Source organism: Oxyura jamaicensis, chromosome 2 (assembly GCF_011077185.1).
Source record: "Oxyura jamaicensis isolate SHBP4307 breed ruddy duck chromosome 2, BPBGC_Ojam_1.0, whole genome shotgun sequence".
Classification (NCBI taxonomy): domain Eukaryota; kingdom Metazoa; phylum Chordata; class Aves; order Anseriformes; family Anatidae; genus Oxyura; species Oxyura jamaicensis.
Genome location: NC_048894.1, coordinates 21,612,320 through 21,627,699, shown reverse-complemented (window position 1 = coordinate 21,627,699; position 15,380 = coordinate 21,612,320). Strand labels below are relative to the sequence as shown.

The following is a 15,380-nucleotide window of genomic DNA, read 5'->3' as shown; positions in this document are numbered from 1 at the left end:
CTAAATTGCATTATGTGAATGTGCTTCTGCAAGTCTAGAGGTGGTTTGTGGTGACACATTTGTTATGGAAGAGAACTCTCCAATAGAGATGGAGTTTTTACATGATCATCTCCTTTTCTCCCTCCTTTCTCAAACTCATTCATTTTGAGAATAAAGAAACTATTACTGTTAAAATGAGAAAACTACCCCAAACAAAGCATTAACTCCAAACTATTTGTTTCAGGGAAATCTAAGAATACCACTAGCCTCAGAGGAACGGAATAACATAAAGGATCCCTGGAGTTACTGCTGCATAGGAAAAGTGCATAAGAGTGTGCTTTGCTGTTGGAAACTTACAATTCAAGGCAACATCCATCACAGAGACAGCATGTCTCTCAAAGTTTTTGCTAAGCAGTGATCAGAGAGCTCTGTTCATACTTTATCTAGAGTTAAATTTGAAGAGCAAATATATACCGCTCCAACAATAAGTGCTCTACAATGCATGCTGTACTAGTTCAGTTATGGTGTGTGAAATTAAACTGTAACATTACAAATCCAACCTTCGGCACTGGAATCAAAGCGCAGTCTGAATCCTCGGGCATTTACTGATCCATCAGTAACAAACTTGACATAAGCAAAACTGTCAGAGGTATCCATAGCATCAGGGCGAGTATTACCGCAGTACCTGCCCAGCAAATTTCCTGTAAAAGTCAAATACAGAAAGACAATTTGATATCAAAGATACTATTTCTGTTTCCATTTATACTGAAGGATCAGTATTGGTGTCTAAGGAAAGGTTGTACCTGGTGCTTAGGGACATGGCTTAGTGGGTGATATTGTTGGTAGGGGGATGGTTAGACCATATGATCTTGGAGCTCTTTTCCAACCTTAATGATTATATGATTCTGTGATCACTTTCCAGTTTAACCAGACAGGCTTGAGTAAACTAGCAAAATCAAGCTATTGTTGGAAAATAGAAGGGTTTTGTTTGCAGTTTTTTCCACAAGCAAGGAAAAGAGGAGCAAACTCTGTACATTTGAAAGGGACACTTTATGCCCAATGGGAATGCTTTCAGGAACCTTTGCTGGGGTTTCTTAGCATTAATAGGGAAGGGATAACAAACACTGGAACAATTCTCAGACCAGAAGCACTGTATTCTCGGATCTCCACAAAGTCATTTGTGCACTCAGAGGAGTTTTGAATATCTAGGTCTTCCAGTGTGATGGTAAGATAGTGGCCCCTGGGTCCCTGCAGAAACCATTCACACAGCAGGTTGTCTTGATAATGAAGGTCAGGATACCCCACACTTTGAATGATGCCAGTTTGTCCTGTCACTGTACCGCCACAGAGAGCTGCAAAAACACGAACATTTCTTGGTTGCTTATATGACTTCAGAAAGATGCTCTGGCTTGTAGAAGAAAGCTCGAGACTTAAAGCTAAGGAACAAGCAACTTGTTTTGTAACTGCAGTAATATATCAGGAATTGTTTTCTGACCAAAAATATTCCATACTTTCCTTTTAATTCATACAGTCCTATTTTTTTTTTTTTTTGTCATATGCACCCTTCCATTGCAAGCATCCCTTCCTCTCTGTCCTGTCTCTCATTAATTTGAATAAACTCACAGATTTCAAGGCCTATATTTTCTCTACCCATATCCATATTTACCAGAAAAAACAGCCCTTTGGAAAAAGATTTTAAAAGAACATCTAATGGTCAGTATACCACACCTTGTGAGGCCTTCATAAGGAACCATTGCAGAATTCAGGAAACAACTATTTAATACTTAATTTTCTCTCTGATGACTCATTTATGTGTGGTATCTGCAGATACAAACTCATAATACTACAGCTCGCAGCAAATAATATTCCCTGCTGGAATATATTGGATTTTACAGTATATTCTGTGCGTCTGGTAGATGCAATCTTTTCATGACAATAACAATAGTGTATGTACTGTCTGCTTGGAGTGATTAGTGATTTTGGCATGCAGCTGAAATGATAGTTTAAATCTTTTTATGGATACATAAATACATTATAAATTGCAGCTTAGTGTACGAACAACATTTTCTTGCAAGTTGCTTCAGTTTTCAGGTTCAGAAATATCATAGGACACTATATTGGCTTTAGGGTTTGAGATTAATCTAATCAGCAAAATCCTTCATAAAGTGCAGTCTACTTTTTTGCCTTTGAGAAATTAACTGTCCTAGACTTTTTTATGCAAATGACACTAACATAATTATCTGCTGGTATTTGAAGGTTATTAACATTATCAAAAACTAAAATGTACCCTCTTTCTGAATATGTTAAAGTATTATTTTTTATTTGATTTTAGATCTTTACTGGTCTTTTCTAGTCTCGTTTTTGCAGCTTGAGACCAAATAATTTAAAAATATTTCTTCTCCCAGCTTACACATAACAATTCTCACTACTCATTCCTTTTCCACTTCATTTTTGTGCTGCCCCTGTTTGTCTAGCATCGTTGTTATTATACATTGATTTATATTTACATACAGAAGTTCCTGAGCAGAAGTCCTTTTAACTGTCTGCTAATTTTTGCATTCACCTTCAGGTTCCTTCTCATGAAAGTGATGCTAATTTTACATATTTAAAAGTTAAATCATGTTACATGATTTTACTTGCCTTGACCTTTTTGCTACTGCCCCTTTGATAATTGTCTTTCACAAGAGATTACCCAGTCCTTGTTTCAATTTCTGCAGATATGATCAGTTTTCTATTCCCATAATTTCTATCTCTTGCTAGATATAGAACATGCTGATTTTAACCCATGAGATGATTGTGATGCATTAGCACTAACACTAATTGAAAGAGGAAAGTGGTGGTCAGTCCACCTCTTACACATGTTTGAAGTCCTGTTTCAAAAACCTGGTATTTGAGACTTTTCTAAAATGAAAGAAAATGATGAATGCAAGCATTACCAATTGAGTATTTAGCATTGAATCCCACATGTGTGACACTGTCGTCAGACCTGAACCTCAGGTACATGACAGCTCCTGAGGATCTCTGTGAGCCTGGGATCAGTCTTCCACAAAGCTTGGCAAGGACAGGAGCATTGGAATCAGCACCATCACGTAGCTCTAGGTAACTTGTAGTACAACTAGAAGAAGAGAGAATTTTCTGTTCAATGTATAGCAGTAGTTGATTTAAATTAATTCCATAAGGGTACAAAGCCATGAAGCTGTAGTGAATTAGATCAGTCAGTTTCCATGCAGTGAGACCAGGATAGAATCAATGAGTTAATGATCAATTATAGCCTTCTAATATTTCAGTGAATAAAAGTGCTAGAAACATTGACAAAGATTCATCCAAATCCCAGTCTATGATCAGATCAGATCAGACAGAAGCTTGTCCTTTGGAGGAGTATGAAGAGCCCCAGCATAGTAGTTGTGGCTATCATTAACATGAGTTTTTTGGTAGAATTCAGATTTAGCAGCTATTCCCTATTAAGTTTATTTGATGACTGATTGAGGAATGGATATAAGACAAATGAAAGGAATAAAAATTCAAATATGGGGGCCTACTTAGGTGGGCAGAGAAAGACTCAAAACATCTTAACCAACAGCTTTGCCTTCAGAATGATGCAGCAGCCTGCAGAGAATGTCCTTGGAAGTCAGAGAGGAAGGACACCTTTAGGATTCTCCCTCCAGCTCCATTTTTTTCTGAACATGGCTTCAATGAAATTCCATCAGCTGAAAACTAGGCCTTGTTTTATGCTTTGGGGAGGGGAGTTGGGGTCAACGTGCAAAACATGCAGATCCATTGCAATTCAGCAGACAGGCAATGGAGGAGGGAGGCAAATATTTATGGTGGTAATCCATTGGGCTTAAAACTAGTTGGAAGTCACAATGAAAACATGAATATGAAAGGACTAGTGTGCACAGATTTTTACAGAAAACACCTTTCTACCATGGATGCTTCCTCTCTGTCTGTTACATTTATCTCTACCATGCACTGCAAAGTTCTGGGAATGTATACCAGTGACTTGATAGCTTCAGTGATCTATTCTAAATATTTCCTAATCCCTTTTGATTGTAAATCTGGAAGTGTGCTCTGAGAGGAATTAGAGAAAGCAACAGGGAAAGCAAAATCAGAATGAAGTCTCTGAAGAAACACAGGCAAAATAATGTGGATATATACTTTGGTGAAGGTTCAATGTAAAACTGATCTTCAAATTGCAGCTCTACTGCATGTCCATTAGGAGCAGTTATGGTCCAGACACAGTCAACATGAGGGGGATAACTGTCCGGATAGTTGGGGGAAGATGTATATCCACTGGGGTTGAAATCATTGATATAAATATTCCCTCCACAATCTGGGAAAGAAAAGATTGCCAATAAAAAACATGCTAAGGAAGTGGGTGAGGCATCAAAAATATGAGTCATCACAATATTCCAACACAGTTTCCTTTCAGTGTCATATAGCTACATCAAAAACTTTTTTTTTTTTTTTTTTTTTTTATTACTTACTGTGGGAAATCATTTACCTAGCCTTCCTCATCTCCACATGTTCTGGTCCCTGAATTAAACTGCTATCAGGTCTTCCTTGGATTGCTTCAAAGCCAAGCAGGAAATATGTTTTCTGCCTTATTCCTATCCCAATTCTTAAAGCTAGAAAGCCAACAGATCAGACTCATCAATGCTTCTGTGATTCTTTCCCTACTTCTGCTTTCCAAAAGTTGAAATGCTTGAAATGCCTGTTTGAGACAATAACGAATGCATGAGAGATGCCAGTCAGAGCAAACATGAAGATTAGTTCAGGTCCTTTATTCTATTTTGACAGCTTTCTGTCACAAAAAGAAAAAAAAAAAAAAAAAAAAAGTTCTAACAATGCTGGTAAACACAGGATTTTAATCAAGCTTTTTAAACTGAAGTAGTAGAGCACTATACAGCTTCACCTATTTCCTTTATATTTCCTTTATGAATACCAGACAGAAATAATAACAATAAATCTTTATAGTAGCAGGGAAAAATAGGCAGAAAACAGGAAAACAGGCACTTCATGTGAGTAGATTGACAAGTTACCTTAGTTTTGTTTAGTTACACTGTTTAGCAGGAGGCCTCCTGGTGTCCCAAGTGGCATGTGGCATGAATACAGTGGAATAACTGTAAACATCAAATCCCTGATTTACCCATGGGACCTGAGTCTGTTTTTTCATTTTTTGAAAGATGTTAGCTCAAGCAGGGAACGTTATTTTCTCAGCTGAGACAAAAACTTGTGAGAAATGTTATCACCTTTCTAGACATACTAGCCTAAATCGTTGCTGACATTACTTAGCACTTGCACTGGGTAGTGTATGTCCAAAATAACGTTCTTGTTTCCAGGCTTTTTTTTTTCCTTTCCTGCATGAACTATGAACAGCTCTCCTTTATTTCAGATGCTACTTTCCCAACCAAAGGTTTCCCTGCCATAAGGTTTCCCTGTCTGTTGGGATTTATAACAAAAACCTCATTTAAGAGCACAAATTGCAAGTTATTTCTATTGAGTTGCAGAACTTATGTTTATTTTCTAGACTTACCTAGGCTCTTAGCCTCATATTTCAGTTTAAATCCTTGACCTTCATTCCTGCTGTCAGAAATGAAGTGCACAAATAGCTGATTGTCTGTGGTGTACATGGTAGAAATGGGGCTGCTTCCACAAAAGCGACCATTCCCCCTTCCAGACACCAAAGGTGGGGCAGCAGCGTCTAACCCATTCTTCAGCTAGAAAAAGAAAATTGCTAAGGTCATACAAGATTTGAGTAGACTCCATCTCAATGCTCCCAGCAGTAGGGGAAAAATAACCTAGTGATTAATTAATGCACAGCAATAAATAAGACAGAGAGAGAAATAATATCATCTGTGGTATTTCAGTTTGGTATTTCCACCCCCCAGGAGCCTGAGCTGCCTCACAGACACTAAAATCTATAAAATTCAGATGCTTTTACACCTTTGAGGATTTAGGGCTACTAAGATGATTAGGGGACTGGAGCATCTGTCATACAAGGAGAGGGTGAGTGAGCTGGGCCTATTTAGCTTGGAGAAGAGAAGACTGAGAGGGGATCTTATCAATGTGTATAAATATCTGAAGGGAGGATGTCAAAACGATGGGGTCTGGCTTTTTTCAGTAGTGCCCAGTGACAAGACAAGAGGCAACTGGCACAAACTGAAGCACAGGAAGTTCGACCTCAAAATGAGAAAGAACCTCTTTACTGTAAGGGTGACAGAGCACTGGGAACAGGTTGCCCAGAGAGGCTGTGCAGTCTCCTTCTCTGGAGATATTCAGAATCCACCTGGATGTAGTCCTGTGCAATGTGCTCTAGGTGATCCTGCTTGGCAGGGGGGTTAGACTACATAATGCTCAGAGATCCCTTCCAACCTCAACCATTCTGTGACTCAGGGACCTGGCCAATAACCTCACCTCTACATAATCTCCATGGTTGCAGGAAGCATCCTCACTCTTAACCTGGAAAGGGTGTTCAAAATGGACAGCAATGACAAATCCAGAGGTTACCAGTACATGCCAGGAACAATTCAGATTAGGAGAATAGTCTTGAGGGTAGTGGGGTGATGTGATTACACCCCTGTCTGCATGCAAATAGCCTCCACAACCTGCGAGAAAGGAGTTGAAGCAAAGAGGAAAATATTAGTGTCAACTATTCATTCGGAAAAAAACACCTCTCTCCTAAAGGGAGAATGTAACAGGTAAAAGCGCATGAAGAACTGAAGGCCATAGAGCAATGCACACAATGAATGATCTCCCAGATACAAGCTAGTAGATTGCAAAATGACACACACCAAACATCCTGACACTCAAACTCAGTTCTCAGACTTAACAGAAAAGTAAGCATGGCCTCAGTCCCAAGGACCTCTCATGGCATGAACAAATGCTTATGATGTCTGAGTTCATTGCTTCATGGACTAAATCACTGTCACCTACTGTCAAGATAGATTTCAGTAATAAAAAGTTCTCCTGGCTTCCCATTGGTATTGTAACACCTTCCTTGGTGCCTCAGCCCATTCAGGAAGCTGTTACCAAGTGCTATGAGTGCATGTGGAAGAAGTGCCTTTGCAAATTGCTCTTATTTCTGCAGGAATTTACACAGCTCTCAACATCTCTCTCTCTCTGTTTTGTGTCTATGCTTTGAGTCATTTACTTCCCTCTCTTTCACTCTTCAGCTGAGCTGTTCTAACCTTTTGCAAAATCTTCTTCTAACTTCTGAAAAGTAACTAGTCTGTTTGAATCATGCTTCACTGCATAACCTTGCTGGACAAATAGCAAATTTTACCTTTGCAAAGTCAGAGATTTTTAACGCATATCTGTGAGACCTGCATAATTGATCTGTGTGATTAATGGCATAGATTGTAGACAGCGGTTAAAAATGTCATTACGAGTCTTTTCTTTCCTTATCCAGTTGTTAGCAGCAAGGCAGACATTTATCTAGGGGAGAAGAGAAACAAATCTTACTTTTGTAATATGAGGCATTAAACCCAGCTCCAGTGATACTGCCATCTGACACAAAGTGGATGAACATCGTCTCTCCAGTTGATCTTATTGGCCCAGGAGGTTCTTGTCCACATAGAGTAGCCAGCACTGGAGAAAGACTAGTGTCTCCTGAGATCAAAAGAAGAAATGTAAATATTAAAACCAAATCACTTCACTTTGCCTTTTGTTCATTGTGGCTCTCATACTTTCAGGCAGGTACTTTTCAAGATTTTTAAGCCCTCACAGACTGAGAAATATTTGTATAGACAAACAAATATTTTGCTAAATTTTACTAGTTTTGTTTAAACTAGCAGAATGTCTCAACATAGAGGAAGAATACTGGTGTAGATGCTGTTCCTATTGCTATCTGGATTACTTAAGCTCTATGGAGAAGAGATTTCACAGTGCTGGGACCCCCTGTTTCATGCTATTCAGGTAGGGCAATATTGGCTTCTCACCATCTCGGACAATAAGTTTGTCATAGTTGCATGAGCTGTGAGATTCTATGTCCAGAGACAGGACGTTAAGCTCCACAGTGGATCCAGGAGATCTGATAAGCCACACACAGTCAGCAAAATTTCTGTAATTCATGGGCCAACCCGGTGAGAAGAGGAATGAAGGTGTTTCTTCAGTTGTTACAGTCCCTCCACATGCACCTATAATGTTCAAGAAGACAAGAATGAAAGCATCCTCTTTTTAAATTGAACATTTCCCCTGTATAATTTTACAGTCCTGTCATTAAGCAGAATGGGGGCACAGTGATATTGTAGGTAGTCACAGGAAGGCATTTCTTCAAGCATTGCTTTGATTTGGACTGGGACTAAGAAGCCTGAAAATACAGACCTATAAGGACTGTATATATTCCTGTGCTACATGGTGTAGTAGTGATGTGACCTATTTTGCCATGAGGAATATTTACAAAAAGTCCTAAGAGTTTAACAGAAGTTGTATTTCAGAAAGGAAGGGTGCATGCACAACAGTAATATATAAACAATTTAGACCCTCTTCAAACTGAAATGCTTTTCTTTCTCCACACATAATATTTCAGCTGTAAGTTTAAGGCAAGATGGACTCCTTGCTGGGATATGCAGTGGTCCAGTGCTCTGCTACAGTATAAAATCATTATATACTGCCACTATGCTGCAGAGCACCAGGGATCAGTAGTTCCTCCGTCCCTAGGAATTTGCCTTTAGATTTAGAAAGAAGGCATTGCACTATGTCCCAGATAGTCTTAACTTTCTCTTGTTGAACTTGCTCAGAGAAAACTAATGGTATAATAAACATACTCCCTCTCCTTCCAAGAACTATTTCTCAAAGAGATACGTGATCTTACTGAGCATTTTCTATTTATGAATACATGATGCAGTCTAGTGTAAGGTTTCAAATCATAATGGCCAGTGATTTAAGAATAGTCTTTCAAGAGCAATACTTTTTCATGAAAGCATATAAAATGTTTACCTAGGGCTAAACAGCTAAGAGTTAGGGCTTCCTCTTGTGAGGGGGATTTTGTTTTGTTTTCAAAGTAAAGCTCAGTATAGCACTGGCTATGTCACTTTTAACCATGTAATTCACTGAAAACTCACCTCTAGCAATGGTGTGTGTAGTGGCAGAAGCATCTACTGCATACCACTCCAAAAGAAAGCCTTTTCCAGTCACAGATGAATCTGACTGGAACTGGATTGTCATTGAGCTGCCAGAGGATTCAAATGAAGCGGGATCTGCACCACAGTATGTTGCAATAGGTCGAGAATAGATGGTGGACCCATCATAAACCTGCAATGAGAAAAAGACAGTGAAAGTGTTACTTTTCACAAAGGCAGATTTCATTCTCCTCATAGCCAGCAAGTTTCCAAGGAGAAAATTACCCTTTTTAAATGAGCAAGAAGGATTTGGATTATCTTTCAGCAAACCCCAGTTAGAGAGAAACCCATCTTATAAAAGAGAACAAAATCTCCCCTTATGTTACACAGTGTTATTTATGAAGCTTTCATGGAAGAAGGATCTGAACAGAACCCATCAATCTCTCATTCTGCTCATTCCCTATCACAGGGTTGCTCTTTGGGTACAATGAATGGTGTCCCATTTGAAAAAAAGTCCACCGGCACAATCTTGTTCCTTGCTGAGGGAAAAGTGATATGATCTACAGATAAAAAGGTATTGTTTTCTTTCTTTTTTTTTTCTCCCGAGGAATACTTATATTTTAAATTCTATCAAATAAGTATGTAATAATGTATTTCTATTTTATGTATTAATAAGCCAAATTCTTGGTAGTTAAAAGATGTTTCTCTTTTGCTACCTTTCATATCTATTTTTGTTCTTGTCCTCCTCCCCCCATTAAAAAAAATGCCAAGTAGAATAAGCTGGGAAATGTAAATAAATATTATCATAACGTTGAAAATCTGATCCTTGAGTCACCCACTGGATGTCTAGCTGATGTAAGAAACTACTTCTGCTTTTAGATGGACAGACAAAAAGGCAGCCTGAATTAAAAGAAGATACCATTAAAATCTGACATGAGATGAAGGAAAAAGCTATATTTCCTTTATGAACTAATATTAATGTTTGATATCAGTGGATTAACAATTAAATGAGTATTAAATATGTTAAATTAGTATTAACTTTCCTGTTCCAAAAGGTGAAAGCAAAGGATAATTATTGTCAACTGGTTTAAAAAAAAAAAAAAAAAAAAAAAACCTTATTTAACTAAGTAGTTGTGCTTAAGTTTAGAAAGAAGTTTTTACCTCTACTGCTCCATTTTGGCTAGCATCATGCTTACCATTTTTCAGCCTCAAAAAGCTTGTCTATATTATAGAAAAACAATAAACAAGAACAAAGAGGTACCTTCCTACTGCCAACAGCAAATTATTGATCCAGAGATCAAAACAGGTGCAAGAAAAGGATTGTTCCTTGCATGCTTTTAAAATAACCTTATTTTATAGGTATTGAGAAGTCCATTATGGAATTATTTTTAATAAATTTCAAACTTACAGCTTAGAAATAACTGTTAGGGAGCCATAAAGTATTTATCCCTTCCTATACCTAATAATTATTGAAAAGAGCTGGCAAAAGGGATTATTGCAAAGCCAATGAGTCCCAACCAGATCCTTGGAAATTCATCTTGTAGGTGTCTTTGTTCATCGTTTTTATCAAATCTAAATGAAATTAAAGAATTTCTTACAATAAAATCACCTTTAGTTTGTCGTAACGGCATCTGTGATGATTTTCAATATCCATCTCCAGGATACGGCCATGGATAATTTGTGAAGCATTGGCACTTATCCGCCACTGGTAATCAGAATTGTGAGGGTAGCTTCTTGGCCACTGTGGTGAAGCTATTTGTCCTCTGTTTCCCACAATGTCATTTCCGTACACTAAAAAACAAGCAAGAGATAACTAATCTCTTCTTCACATAGATTAAAAGAAGCATTGGGTCCTATTCCGGAAGAAACCTTTCATTTCAGCCCTTCTTACTTAGTGCTGTGCTCACAGTGCTGTGCGGCATAGATGTCTGTCTCAGTCCTAGAGCACACACCTAATAATTTTCTTGAGGGATGCATTATGCCCTTATCTGAAGGAAATTACCCATTTGAGCCATACGGCTCTACATCTAGGAAAGATGGGACACATTTGCAGCACCTTCTTCATCACATTTGCATACACACAAGTTTTGTAGATATTTTATAACATATTTTAAGCAAATTCACAGCCTTGCTGACATCAATGAACATCTTCTAATAGTCTTCCCAGGGCCAAACATTCAGTTTTTTGAATCATTTTGGAAGTGTTACAAACGAACAATGGTTTTCAATTAAACAGCATTTACTTACAGTGAGAGAATGTGGCCCTGAAGCCAATATCAGTGCCTGAGCTGTCTGAGACAAATTTAACCCACAGGATATGTCCGACAGTAGATGTATAATTCGAAGGTAAGGAGCCTCCACAGAATCGTCCTGCCAGCCTGCCTGTAGCATTCTCTTCACGAATTTCCAGGTAATCTTTGGTGCAGCCACCACTAGGTTCCAACTGAAATGCTCTGTTTCAATAGCAGTAGAAGAGCGTTAGCAGACATATAACTGAAACATATTTCAGTTTCTCCTGCCAGGCTACAAATCCTCCTGCAGCTCTTATCCTGCCGTAACAGCTAAGAGAACAGCAACCCTCCAGAACCCAGAAGGTCCTGCTCATTACCTTGTGCTGCTGATACAGGGCTTGATCCTTTCTGGACCCTTATTTTATGACAGAGATTCAGTTTGTAAAGTTAAAATTTGTAGAGTTCTCAAACTTTTTAAACTCAAACTCAAGCGTTCTCAAGTTCTTAATATTTGTTGGTTTTCCAACAACCATGAAACACAGAAAGCCCCTGAAATATTAAACAGATTTTTAATATAAGCCCAGATCAGACTTTAACACTTATTGGATGCAAAAATTATTTGTAGCCTTAAAGTCAGTTTGCAGCCCCTACATTTGAATATTATTTCAGTACACTCTCTGGTGAGATATATATATATATATCACCATATATATGTGGTGAGAGAGATAAATAATTTCCAGAGTCCTAGATTCACTTGTAGTTAACACCTCAAAGTCCCAAAGTCCCTTAGAATTTTCTCCAAAATTATGAAATATTATTGGTTCTATGCCCTCTCTGCATTTCACACAGCCGGTTCTGAAAATAAATAAATAAATAAATACTCTTAACTCTTCTAAAACAATTTTTACCTTAGAACAGGAACGGGACTTAGACATCAAATTCTAAATTGTTGATAATTGTACTGAGTAGAATGCTAAATACATTCTAAAAATTGTTATTATTCTAAGTTAAGTGCTTTGATTCAATACAATATACTTTCCAGAAGCTGGCTGTGAATATCCAGCAAAGATTCCAGAGAGGTCTCTTACAACAAACGCTCCAAGATATTTATGCTTTCTGATTTTCTGGTAACAACTCCTCCCTCCAGTCCTGAATACAGCCATATGTGTTCAGGGTACAGATGCTGTGAAATGGTTCCAACCACTCATCTGGATATACTTCAGACTAATTTAAAGCTAAACCTCAAATTGCAAGATAGGCATTTCTGTTCAGACTGAGCAGAAGAAAATGAATACCTCATGCCAACAAAACTTTATAAAAACCTAATATTAAATTAAATAAATACTGCTTTCTCACACAATGACTCCATGCTTTCCAGTATTTTCAGCTTGATTTTCAGCTATGTGTAACTGAAAAAAAAAATGTGAATACATCTCCTAAGTATCACTTTATCTATCTAAATATATGTTCTGCTGATAGTTTCTGCTTCACACTAGATTTCTGTTTTGGTTCTGAAAAGCTGTTATTCATTATTTTGTAGTGAATATTTTAGAAAATGTTTTCAGGCTATAGTGCTTATTCTCTGCTTCAATGAGTAACAGAGGAATGTCCTTTTCATTGCATTAGTGAATCAGCATGTGTCTAACTAATTGTACCTTATGTGGTCAACATGTTATTGGGTAAGTTTTCCTTTTGCCCTGATTAACTGTAAATGCAAATTTCAGACTTTTCTATTTCTGCTGATCCCTGATAAGGTTTACTAAGGGTCAGTGCTCTGTTTCTTGGCATCAGCCACTCTTTGATGCCGGGAAGGAGAGAAGCTCAGAAATCCACATAATGGGCAAAGGACAACCTAACTACTCTGATAAAGGACTCCATATTGTTCTGTGGATCACACATAACCTTCCTGTCTGAGGTCTTCAAAGGAAAGTTACTTTGCTGAAGTTCCTTAGGATACTATCCTGGTCTCTGTTGTACCTCCATTGCTATAATTGTCCTTATGGCTGGAAAAAAATTGAAGACTTTAATATCAATCCTAACCCTACAATCTGTGAAGTACTCGGGCTCTTTATATGACTTAGCTATATAATAAATACTATGATGAATCTTGTAGTACGGAAATAGTAGGAGTTTCCTTTGTAAAGAAAAGGTACAATAACACTAATTTTTGTCTTCTTGTTTATATTTGAGTGAAAACTAACTTCTCCAGCATCCCATGTTGTTCAAACAGCAAATCACCTATTTATATCACACTGTATATGCCTTAATATAATAAACAATGACTAAGATGGGAGAACACCAGCTGACACCAACCACTCCTGTGTTCTCTTCCCAAGCGACTGTAAAAGCATGTTTCAGCTTTATCATCTGGTAATTACATTTCCTAATAAACACAGAGCATCCTTCCTTCAGCTCTGTTACAGTGTTGAATAATAACCCCTGGCAATGCATTTACATGAAGGACAGCTGTAGCCGGTTGCCAGGGGAGCTGAGAATTGTCCAGACACACTCGGTGTTGAGCGGATATGACTCGGGATATCCAGGGCTGTTGAAAGCTCCTCTGTCCATGTGGAAAGTACCTCCGCAGGCTGCAACAAGAAGGAGACAGCAGAGGCTTGAGAAAGAGGACATAGAAAAAATACCTTGATGGAGCTAGAGAATTTGCTAATCAAGAAAGCATTTTGCCTTGTCTCGATGTTCTTTAGCTTGTCGATACCCTTATTGAGACCTTATCCAAAAAGAGGGAAGGCAAAAGAAGATTTTAAAAGAGAGAATTTCAGAGAGCCAAAAAGATACAAGATCTGGTCTTTTTCTTAAAAATAAGAGGCATAAGCCAGCAACACCCACCATATGGACTTACATGATGATGATGCAGCATAGGTGGCATGAAAGCCCTTGGCAGTAACGTTGTTGTTGGAGATGAAGTTGACTACCAAGGCATTACCAAAAGAAGTGATAGGATGTGGCATGGTTGTGCCACAGTACCGGCCTAAAAGAGAATGATCCAGAGAGGAAAAAAAGCAGTGTTTGCATGTAATTACTATTGATAATGTAACATTTGGGGGTAATGTCTGACAGCAGACAAAAGTAAAATTTTTTGCTTATAACTGTAGTTGTCAGTTAAATCTACATAAAAATGAAATACCTGTTTTATTAGCAGATAACTCAACTCTGGTAGACCTTTTTCTTTTTTTTAAACTGGGGAAGAATTTGAACCTGGACCTCCTGTACCCCAGGCACCCTAGCTAAGTCACTGGCTATCCTGTCATTGAACTCTTTTGCATTCACTCTATCCAGAAATTACAGCCTTATTAAATTTACAAAATTATCGCAACAAATATATCTGCCAGTAGTTCCCATTTCTCTGTTTCTGATGAAAACAAGTGAGAAATACCACACCAGTTCTCCTCTAATGGACTGTAACATGGAGATTAAGAATATGCATCATGTGTTAGCAGAAAGGCATCTGAAAGGAAAAAGAAAAGTAGCAGATCGTGTCCTTGTCCTCTTGCCAGGTGAAGGCTAAGGGTAGGTGGCAAAACAAATGACTTCTGCTCACTGTTACAAGATATTTATTTTGGGTGCAACACCACCCCTGCCAAGAGATTATATACAAAAGTAGTATAAGGGAGAACAGAATCTATCATGTGCCTTCTGAATTTGCCAGGAGGGAATTTGTGACAACTCTGGGAATGTCTGTGGCCAGGTCTGTCTCATGACTTCCTAGCAGTGTAAGCACTGCATTTTGTTGTTCCAGGCTGCTCTTGCCACTCAGAAGTGATGGCTCTGGGCAGACATGTAGGGAGAAAGATGTAGAAAAATCAGGAACAAGCAGAAAGTCAGGCTTTCCAAGGCTTGAGGAAAATCCATCTATCCATTTTGTACTCCCAGAAATCTGCAGTTTTCTTCACCTATGTTTAGTGTGGACTCTACAGTGGGAGTTACATTATAGAATCATAGAATGATTCAGGTTGGAAAAGACCTCCAAGATCTACTCCAACCTTTAAACTAGTACTGAGAAGTCCACCACTAAACCATGCTATTAAGTTCTACATCTACACGTTTCTTGAAGACCTCCAGGGATGGTGACTCAACCACTTCCCCAGGCAGC

The 15,380-nt window shown here is 38.2% G+C and overlaps 1 protein-coding gene across 1 annotated transcript in view; it reads right to left on the bottom strand.

The window, feature by feature from the left end:
- Positions 1–15,380, bottom strand: part of CUBN (cubilin) — a 141,638-nt gene that overhangs the window by 44,755 nt on the left and 81,503 nt on the right. The window contains exons 35-47 of the mRNA XM_035316223.1: positions 14,130–14,258; positions 13,725–13,857; positions 11,286–11,491; positions 10,648–10,829; positions 9,042–9,231; positions 7,917–8,114; positions 7,441–7,587; positions 6,394–6,584; positions 5,513–5,696; positions 4,135–4,309; positions 2,916–3,094; positions 1,122–1,331; positions 540–680 (exon numbers count right to left, since the gene is read on the bottom strand). Coding sequence (XP_035172114.1) covers positions 540–680; positions 1,122–1,331; positions 2,916–3,094; positions 4,135–4,309; positions 5,513–5,696; positions 6,394–6,584; positions 7,441–7,587; positions 7,917–8,114; positions 9,042–9,231; positions 10,648–10,829; positions 11,286–11,491; positions 13,725–13,857; positions 14,130–14,258 — 2,265 coding nt within the window. The remainder of the gene's footprint in view (positions 1–539; positions 681–1,121; positions 1,332–2,915; positions 3,095–4,134; positions 4,310–5,512; positions 5,697–6,393; positions 6,585–7,440; positions 7,588–7,916; positions 8,115–9,041; positions 9,232–10,647; positions 10,830–11,285; positions 11,492–13,724; positions 13,858–14,129; positions 14,259–15,380) is intronic.